Source organism: Sitophilus oryzae, unplaced genomic scaffold (assembly GCF_002938485.1).
Source record: "Sitophilus oryzae breed Bouriz unplaced genomic scaffold, Soryzae_2.0 scaffold_374_pilon_pilon, whole genome shotgun sequence".
Taxonomy (NCBI): Eukaryota; Metazoa; Arthropoda; class Insecta; order Coleoptera; family Curculionidae; genus Sitophilus; species Sitophilus oryzae.
This window is the reverse complement of record NW_022146945.1, coordinates 924,288-935,413: the sequence shown is the minus strand read 5'-3', so window position 1 is coordinate 935,413 and position 11,126 is coordinate 924,288. Positions and strand designations below refer to the sequence as shown.

The window sequence follows — 11,126 nt, the reverse complement described above, 5'->3', positions numbered from 1 at the left end:
AAAGTCGTATGTTCTATTATTTATATTAATAAATTTGACTTTCATTACAAAAATTTTACAATATTTTTTTTTGTTTATAAAAAAATCTATTAAATAATTCTGCTTTTGGGGGCGCATGTGTTTTTTGGAGGGAAAATTGATTTTCACACAGTACATTTAATATCGCATATGTATTTAGTACTCTGGATAGGCACAATAGATGTTATTAAGCCAGTAATTTCTATAACGTCATTTGCATAACGCAAACTCTTTTGTAGGCTATGACAGGGATGGCGTCATTTTGTCTCTTTTGTTTCTGGTCTAGATTATCTGCGTAGGAAAACCTGGTGCAATAAGATCATATCTGCTTTTTATGTTAAAAAAAGAGGCAAATATTAAAGTATATTCTGATACAAAAACAAGACAGACAGAAGCAAGACAATAGAACAGAAACAAGTATATTTTCAAAAAACGCGCATGCGCGATATTTCTATGGAGGTAGTCTCTGGGAACCTTCTCAACACCACTATATAACTATTATACACCCTTTTTCAGTTTTATAGAAAGCACAAGAAAGTTTTCAGGACTTTGGTTGCACACCTTGAGTGTTAAGGGTTACCATAGAAACAGTTATAAAATGGACCGTTTAGGGCATATAAGTGTTATATAATGGTTACTAATAACTCACGACAACCATTCTAGATGCGTTTAGGTTGTATAATATGGTGTTGGAAAGTTTCCTAACACACTTATAAAACAAAAAATGCTTCTTGGGATGAAACATAAATCTTATTTTTACGTAAGGAAACTCCCCACGAGAGATGGCACATGTTTTTTGAAACATCCTCTAGAAAGATTAAAAAATTATCTTCACCAGAAAAACACAAATCTATTTCAAAAAAAATTATCTTTTCTTGAATTTTCAACTACATTTTTTAAAAATTATTTTGGTATGGACATTTGGCATTAAAAAATGAAGTACGGGCCAAGTAAATGACCTCTCACGCTTACCTGGCCAAAATTATCATCTATTGTCTTTCCCCCGTCGTCTTTGATGCCATTTTTAGCCGACCATAGCAACAGGTATGGTAGACTAAGATCGGCAAGAAAAAAAGTTTTTTTAATTTCACTCAAAATGAGTTATTTGGATCACAAATGACCTAAATACAAAATATTTTTATGGTGTCTCTCTATCTGTCTGTCTGTTTGTCTGTCTGTCTGTCTGTCCGTCTGTCCGTCTGTAACACGATAACTCAAAAACCGCTAAACCGATTTTAACCAAATTTGGCACAAAAATACTGTGGCACCCAAGAATCTGGCTATTAGTTTTTGGTGGGGGTGGGGGGTTGGTAAGGGGATATGGGATGGGTTTAAAAATTTTAAAAAATCGTACTTCCAAAATTACAATAGCTAGCGAAAAAGGTTTTCAATTTAAGATTAGGAATAATGTTTGCAACAAAATTTGTAATAACATCAAAATCAGTCAAAGTCACAGTTTTTGAGATATTCCGTGTTTCCGTAGTTCGTTTTTGAGAAAATCCGTGTGGAGAACTCCAAACTCCCATCGGACGCGACCCCAGGTGGCGGTTAGGGGAAATAACCGCGGACCAAATTTGGAAAAATTCCTTTACTTTGAAACTAAAAGAACTGCCTACCAACTTTTTATTAACATATTTTAGTATGGGCGGCTATACGGGCCTCCCGGCGCCAATTTTTTTTTCGGTCGCCTGGTATTTTTAAATGACCTAAAACTTAGAAAAGAAATTTGATCTTTATCTGAATGTTCAGTTAAAAAATAAAAGCTACGTTCACTATCTTAATTAGATACGAGCAATTCATCTCGCATTTAGGAGAGGAAGCAGTAAATTATATCAGGTGAAAGGGCGCGCAAAAGTGTACTGTTTCATAGCGGCAAGTTTCCGAATAGAGGACTAATTTCACGCACGGCGTGGCGTTTTGAAGCGGGGGCCGAAAGGCAGAAGACCTTAATCTGGAAACTTGGAGTGAGACATAGAAACTTTGTCTTAAACGAATTAGAAGTCTTTGGGGATGAGTAGACGGAAAGTTTCGACACCTCAGTGACGAGTTCGCATGAATTAAAGAGTAATATGTGGCAGATGAACATCCTGGAGTATCGAGAGTGAAGAAATTTAAACCTCAAAACATTTTGGTACACGTTTTGGTATATTTACAATGTTTTGTCTATAAGGATATAACTAGACAAATTTTTAAAAATATTTTAAGTTCCCCTATTTCAGTTTTTAAGTTTGTTAAATTAGTTACTTATGAGTTATTAGAGTATGTCAGTTATTTACGAGGTTAATATACAGGGGTGGATGGGGAAGTGGAAACCGGCCCAGGAAAAACAGGCAACCGGCCCAAATCCACAAAAACAAAATGACCATAACGAATAAACATATTTTATTTATTAATAAAAGGTAAGGATGTTATTCGCTCGTGCGAAAAAGCTCTTTTGCTGGTTTAAATAAAATAAATTGTCTTGATCAAAATTTTCGAAAAGACCAATATTGGGTCGGACATCTGAATTTTTACTACAAAGTGGCTCAGTTTTACAGGGTTCTATTGCTTTATTTCCATTATCGATAACGGTAATTTGATCTTGAAAAGGCTACGATTTTGAGTCAAGATTATGAGAAATTTTAAGACTTCCTGATTCATGCAGGCCAGCTGACCCAATCCTCTGTGAAATACATTACTTTTAGCTTTTCGGGTATACACTTTCTTCTTTCTTACACATTGTAGAAAGAAATTCTCTCTTTTCTGCTACAGCAGCAGTCTCCTCGTGTACACGTGTTTTTAACTAAATGAACCGCGGTCGCTATTAAAACTGCAGCATTTTTTAGGTTATTATACAGGGTGTCCCAGAAATAAGTGCAAATATTTTAACTGGTAGTATAGTTCAACCCCAGAAACACGCCTATGAGGTTTTTTTGTGAAAAAAAAATATTGAAAATTTAAAATTTTTCTTGACATTTTCCGGGAAATTTGAAAAAACTTTTTAGAGCAACTTGTTTATTCACCTGAGATTTCCCTACGGTGTATCTAAACCTTGCAGTGTTGCAACCTCCTATGTTATCCACATTCTACATAGTTCGGCGGAACATAGTTCTACATTTATAAATTCATAGACAAACTTCTACTCAAAAAATTAGGAATGTTAAATTTAATCTTTTATCAGTGCTCATTATTAATAATTATAGAAAAAAAACACATTAATTATTTTTAGTACTTACCCTTTCAATGAAAACTTTTTTTTTATTTAGAAAACAGCCCAACGAATAATCGATTCATTTTTGTTTTGTTTGCTTTCTTTCATGTTTCTCTGTTTTATTTGAACCACTGTTTTACAAAACACCTTGACAAGCGCACTTTCCTTTGAATACCTTTCTGAATGAATAAATGTTAAGAATTATTGTCTCTTATCGCCACTTTACGAACTACTTTCTAAGAAAATACATGTTTCACTCAACAATTATTGACAACGTATTTTGTTTTTTCGCTATTTTTTCGATGTATTTCGACAATTCCATCGACAGCCTAACCGGTCGTTCTTCTCTGGCCTATCCGTCAGCCAAGAACCGCCGCGTGTGAACTGGTCCTTTGAGTCACCGGTCGCCGCGCCGTCGTGGCGGGCTTGCGTCAGTCGACGATGTTAAGCAACGTTGCCGTAGTTACAATAATTTCAAATTGAAGACATTCGAAGCACTCAAATTCGTATTAAATTTTAAAAATAAAACAGAGAAACATGAAAGGAAATAAACAAAATAAAAATGAATTGATTATTCGTCGGGCTGTTTTCAATGTATTGAATTCTGAATTACGATAAACATTTTAGAAATTTCTTTTTTGTGACCTTATCAATAACCAATTCATTTGTGTTTTGTTAGTTTCCTTTCATGTTTTTCTGTTTTATTTTTAAAATTTAATAAGAATTTAATTGCTTCGAGTGTCTTGAATTTGAAATTGTTAAAACTACGGCAACCTCGCATGACGCAAGCTCGACACGGCGGCGCGACAAAGGAGCAGTTACCAGTGATCAGGGATTAACTACGTGTAGTTTTTCTTCAAAAACTACGTCTTTTCCCGTTCATTAACTACATGAAAACTACATTAATAAACTATGTATTGATATTATGAATAATTTTTCCTTTGTATGAGGTGTAATAGAGATAATATGATGTAAATATTATATTTAAAGCCATATTTCTTCTGTTTTCTTAAATACATTATGTGTTTTTAAAGCTTCAACTTATTAAAACCTCACCTCAAACCTTTGAGATAGAGATAGAGATAGAAACCAGATATTTGAAAGTTATTATTGATAAGTTACATAAACTACACCCTCTACATAAACTACATTAACTACATGTAATGTAGTTTATGTAGTTTTTAAAAGTAACATGTAGTTTTCCGAACCCTGCCAGTGATGCGCCCCTCTCTTGGCCGACGGCCGATGCGACGATTGTGCTGCCGATGGAATTGTTGAAATACATAGAAAAAATAACGAAAAAACAAAATACGTATTTAAAATTGTTGAGTGAAACATGTATTTTCTTAGATTGAAAGTAGTTCGGAAAGTGGCGGTAAGAGACAATAATTCTCAACATTTATTCATTCAGAAAAGTATTCAAAGTAATGTGTGCTTTTCAAGGTGTTTTGTAAATCAGTGATTCAAATTGTGATGAGGCCTATATGAAAATAGTGTGTTAAAAATGGGGACTGTTATTTTGGTAGTTATTATAATTTACAGAAAAAGAGAACTGTCAGAGTTGTTACATCGATCTGTCATAAGTATCTTTTTTAATGTTGGGTAAGTTTTTTATTTGACTTTTTTAACACATTTTTTAACACATTATTAAACATTTAACTTTTAATTTATTTTATGTAATATATTTATTATTATATATATAATTTATTTTATGTAATATATCACAATCTTAAAAATGTAATGCATCTCTGGAAACTCCTCAGGTGTTGTGATTTTATGACTTACTTTTAACATATACTTTCTTGTCCCTATGGCAACACAGTGCGTCGAATTAACTGAAATCCGGGCTTGATCCGGGTAATTGGATCTAGTTGGCGATATCTGCCGGCGGTTCTCAAAATATTGCGATTATTTTTTTAAATTTTCAAAGTTAAATAACTCGGTTATTTTTAATTTATTTTAAAAATGGTAAAGAGAAAATATGTTTATTTTGACCAGATCTACCACCCCTTTAAATATCTGCACTCATTTCTGGGACACCCTGTATAGTTCTTATCACAAAACTTTTCCTCTATACTTTTCTACATTTGGTATCTTGTATGATAATGCCATGACTCAAACGAAAAAAACCTAGACAGTGGATATAAATGTGTTCTGATGTAGTGATATGTTACAGTCCATAACAAGAATATTTGGATTTTCGAGACATATTAATATTTTATTATATAATTTAGGTTAAACCTTATTTAACTCTTCTCTGCTGTCTCAGTAATTTTTAGCAAATTTTAGCAAATTCATTTTAGCAACATTTTAAACAACAATTTAGACTTGGCTTTTAGTTCTCAGACTTGGCTTTTAGTCCGTCCCCAATTCAAGCCAAGCATAGATATGTTTTCTCCGTCAACCGCAGAGTTCGCGTCAAATTCGTCTACTTTTTAACAAAGGGGAGCTCGAAAAATATTGCACCGAGGCTCCCAGTTGTCAATTTACGCTACTGTATTCTTAGTAAACATTTAGATCGAGACTATTTAAATTTACCTAATGCTATTCATCCTTTTTTTTTGCTGCCATTCAGTCATATTTATTAGTTATTAATAAATGAATAGTGGGTAAAACTATACAGGGTGAGTCTTAAATAAGTGCAAATATTTTCAGGGGTGGTATATTTCGACCCCAGGAACACTATGAGGGTTTTTTTGCAAAAAAACAGATGGTTATTAAAATTATAAGTGTCCCAGAGAAAGACATTTTACAATAGTTATTTTTATTAGTTATTACTGTTTATGTTTAAAAGCAACTGACGATTATACTGATGCAAATTGATTAGTTAGTTATGGATCACTAAGGATCTTACGTCACTTTAGTTAGAATATTAACCATTTAATTTTTGCTAATCCAATTTTTTGAAGTTCTGATCGGGACCGGCCCACACCGGCCCATCTTTCCACCGGCCCACCGGGAATTTTCCCGTTTTCCCATATGACCACCCCTGTTAATATATCTGTTTTTCTTACACAACGTTTCGGTCAGATGTATCACTGACCGTAGAGCCGCAACAAGTCAGTTTCAAAAAGACTTAAATCTTAATCCTTAAGAGTCCATTTCACTAGTCCGAAAAAAGTAGCAAAATAAGGGTTCGGTATTTAACGTTTTATGTAAAACTGGCTAGGTATTTTTACACAAATGAAGAAGGAAATTAAAGATAAAGGATTATACTATATCCGTATTGTACCATATTTTTAGACAAATATATTTTTAAGATTTTGATGATCAAACGTCAACAAAACATTCGTTATGTTTGGACTAAATTTTCTCGAAAATAAACACATAATTTAAAATTCCGTTACAATACGGACATAGATTGAAGTTTTGTGATTACAGTGATGTATAATTTATATGGTTTTGTAAGAAATTGCTCACTATTTTATGGCAAATGCTGAAGCTCTACAAACCTTAATCCAACCTTAATCAAAGCACGTGTGTTTGGAATTTTGGGTATGGCTTAGCACGACAGGATCGGGCTAACCCTTAGGCAGATTTCTGAAATATAATATACACACCGCGGAAAAATCTAGGGATATCATTTTATTAAAGTTAAAAATAAATGTTTTGAATAAACAACCACATATTTGTAGGCCGATTCTTTCTACTTCGATTGAAACGAAGTAGTCACACTAGTTATTTCTACATTTGGGATATTTGCAGAAGTGTTTGTGCATTTTTTTTGTCAAATGTATAAAAAGCACCTAGCATAAATTGTTCGAATTTAACCTGTACTGGCTATGTTTTTATGATAACTGGCCAGAATTCATTCAAATAACTCTGTTTAGTATTAAACGACATTATGGAGCGTAGGCATTTTAACATCTTAACAGAGACGAAATTCTAAGGGCCATGGGTATGCTCGAAGCTGGAATGCGCCACATCGACGTAGCTAGAGCATTAAATACAACGCAAAGTGTAATATCGCGATTAAGTGCACGCTACCGTGAAAGTGGTGATGTTGCTGAAAGGCACACAGGGCGACATCGCATTACTACCCCTCAGCAAGATCATTTTTTACAATTAAATGCTCGACGCCGACCGACTCTTACAGCACCAGAGCTTAGTTTAATTCTCCAGGAAACACATAATGTAACCGTTAGTCCTGACACTGTTCGCAATAGATTAAGAGAGGTCAACTTAAGAAGCAGACGCCCCTGGAGAGCTCGACCCTTAACGAGAGGAAATCGAGAGGTACGATATTTGTGGGCTCAAGATCATGTTCAGTGGTCGAATGAACAATGGGCCAATGTTCTCTTCACGGATGAGTTACGCTTTGGAATTCATCCGGATTCGAGAAGGCTTAGGGTATGGAGAGAACCGGGAAATCTTATTCGGTTGGATCATGTTCAGGAAGTGCACCCTTATCAAGGTGGAACAGTTATGGTCTGGGGAGGAGTTCAGTTAGGCCGGGAAACCCGATCTCGTTTTTCTTGAAAGGTTTCTAACAGGAATCACATATCGTGATTTAATTCTTGAGCCTGTCGTGTATATGCCAATGATTTTGGGAGAAACTTCATTCTCATGCATGACAATGCACGGCCTCATACAGCCAGAGTGGTAAGTGAGTTTATCAATGCTCATCAATTAAACATCTTACCCTGGCCGGCACAATCTCCTGACCTCAACCCCATCGAGCACGTATGGGACGCGGTCCAAAGAAGAATTTTGAGAATGGGTATCCCTCGTGAAACTCGTAGGGATCTGGTTCGGACCGTGAATGCAGCGTGGCAGGCTGTATCTCAAGGAGAGATCGACAACCTGATCAGGAGCATGGAGAGACGATGTAGGGCTGTAATGAATAGTAGAGGAGGCCATACCCTTTATTAAGTAAAAATGGTTTTATCTTTTTTTTTTAATTCTCAGTTTAGAATAAAAAAAAACGTGTGTATTTTTTTGAGTTCAATAAAAATCAAGGTAAATTTGAAAAATTCGGTAAATTTCGCGTTTTTATTTCCAATACGTTCTGTAAACTATTTGTTTATTTTAATTTTATTATATCAGAAATGCAAATAATAAAATTACTGACGATGGCTGGATAAAATTGTAATATCCCTAGACTTTTCCGGTGTGTATATATTCCCTTCGGCCACACTCCCGCTTTACCTGACCCTTGAGAGCGACCAGAACAGTACAGCGTAATAGACTCGTAAGTCAATTTCAATATAAAGTTTAAATGATTTAAATCTTAAGTCTCTGACTTAAATCATTTTCTTCAAGTCAACTCAAAAAGTAAAGACTTAAATCAATATAATGTAATTTTAGTCGTTTTTATGAGTTAATAAGTCTATATTTTTTATTTAAAGCATGATGATCTGCCAGGTGGAACTCACAAAATGATTTATATCAAAATAATCACAGTCAGAGAGCCAAAATTTAATTTAAGAACCTATTTTTTAATCTATACTAATATTTATATAAAATCCTTAAGTGACTGACTCACTGATTAATCTCTCACAATACTGATCAAACCACCCAACGGAAGAAGCTCAATTTTGGCATACAGGTTGATTCTAGAGTGTAGAGGTTCGATTAGAAGGGATTTTTCGAAATTCCAGTTCCAAGGGGGTGAAACCACCCCTCAAATATTACATTATTTGTTATTTAAAAAACGGCCAAGTTTCCGAAAAAAACGCTTAAACACGTATATTTTATCTTGTTTTTTTTTATATTTTAAGATTTTTTAAAAATGTATACAGGGTGTTTCGAAACATCTGGTCATTGATTAATCACGATCCTGCTTAAAGCGCTCGACGTAAAAAGCTGATTCTTGGAAAACGGATTGACTTTAGGGTGTAAAGGTTCGATAAGAAGGGATTTTTCGAAACTCGAATTCTAAGGTGGTGAAACCACTCCTCAAATATTAGAATATTTTTTATTTAAAAACCGGTGAGTTTTTCGGAAAAAACCCTTAAACACGTATATTTTATTTTGTTGTTTGACATATTTTAAGATTTTTTAAAAATTTATACAGGGTGTTTCATAAAATATGACCACTGAGTAATCACGATTCTGCTTAAACTGCTTGACGTTTAAATCTGATTTTTGGCAAACGGATCGACTGTGGGGTGTAGAGGTTCGATAAGGAGGGTTTCTCGAATCTCAAATTCCAAAAGGGTGAAAACGCCCCTCAAATATTACAATATTAGTTATTTAAAAAACGGTTAGTCTTTCGGGAAAACGCTTGGACACGCATAATTTATTTTGTTTTTTTTTTACATATTTTGAAATTTTTAAAAAAAAATCATACAGGGTGTTCCAAAAAGTGGGGTAACTGATTAACCACGATTCTGCTTAAACTGCTTGACGTAAAAATCTTATTTTTGGCAAACGGAGTATCAAAATACCCCTCAACTATTACCAAATTATATAATAATATCGCCATATTGTTTTTTGTCATGCTGACATATATGTGAGAAAATTTTATCCAGTTTGTATGTTAATGGAAATTCTTCCTTTGCTTTATCATCACCATTACAAATGATTAATTCGACGCGAACGAAGTCGCGGGTACACGCTAATGTTAATAAACATTTTCTTATATTACCGATTGGAGGGTCGATTTCCTTTAATTACCATTAGATTATTATTAGTATAGGCTTGGCTATGGCTAGATAAACAGCGATTTGTGCGAGCTCACGGTTTGGTTGGCATTTTAACGGTTGTTTTGATGTTTGTTCCCTGAAAGTTGAATAGAAATAGAAGGTAAAGTTGACAGACTTAAGGGAGAAAAAAAGTTGAATACCTGGTTTGATTATATTAGTTGAATATTTGCTTCGTTAATATTTTCGAGATTCCGAGGTTGCCAGATCTTCATTTGGATTTAACATGAGTAAAGGAACTAGAAGTCGTCAGTGTCCAATCCCCATGATGATAACCAACTAGAGACGATAATAACTAAGCTCGTCCCAAAATTGAATCAAAGAATTGAGAATCAGTTGGAAAACTTAAGTAACAGATTTGAAAAAATAGAAAACAGTGTTGGGAGTATTATGGAGAAACTTAATACAATAGAAAGTATGACCCAGTCCAATAGACAGTCTATAATAAAGATGGAAGGAAGAATGGATAACCTCGAATATAAAATCAGACAAAATTCTTTAAGAGTTGTTGGTTTGGAAGATGGCTCAGACGAAAACTTAGTGTCTAAAATGCTTACTCTACTCAATGATGCTGTAAGGGTGAAATGTTGTTTGCAAGAAATTAACAATGTTTATAGAATGGGTAAAATGGAAATTGGGAAATCAAGAGTAACAATAGTTTCATTCACATCAGTCTTAAAACGCAATGAAGTTTTTAATAACAGAAGAAATCTTAAGGGGACAGGCATTTACATTAACGAGGACCTGACAGCAAAGCAACATCAAGTATTGCTGGCAGCAAGAAGGAAATATGGCATGAGAAACGCATGGTCGACATATGGAAGAATTTTGGTTAATGATGGCAACAGCGTACAAGCGTTTAAAGAGGCAGACAATGTTTAAAATCCATGTTGGCTTTTTTGCGAAATACATATCCTTTTTTTTTCTCTACCAGCACTGGTGTCTATTTTTATAATTTATTTAATGTGAATATATTTAATACCTTGGAATATTTTTACTCTCTTTTTTGCGATTACAATGTATGATTACTAATAACTAATCGAAATTAATATTTTTTTACATATACATATATATATTTGCCTGCGTATAGGTACCTGCAAAGGACTATAGTACTATTGTGATTCTTTAACTATAAAATTTTCATTTTTTCTCGCTGTAGAGAATTTATTCGACAAAAAATGTTAGATATTTCTTTTTTGTTTCTATGGTCTCATTGCTAAAAAAAACAATATAATGATAGAATATTTTTACTTCGTTATAAGTTCATCAGATAT

General features: G+C 33.9%; 1 protein-coding gene across 1 annotated transcript; it reads left to right on the top strand.

The window, feature by feature from the left end:
• Positions 1-10,242: 10,242 nt before the first annotated feature.
• Positions 10,243-10,734, top strand: LOC115885125. Its single transcript, XM_030903914.1, has one exon. The coding sequence runs from the start codon at positions 10,243-10,245 to the stop codon at positions 10,732-10,734; it is 492 nt and encodes a 163-aa protein (XP_030759774.1).
• The last annotated feature ends 392 nt before the right edge of the window (positions 10,735-11,126 follow it).

Excerpts from the sequence above, each read along its gene's own strand:
- LOC115885125 (XM_030903914.1), top strand. The coding sequence starts at position 10,243 with ATGGAGAAACTTAATACAATAGAAAGTATGACCCAGTCCAATAGACAG.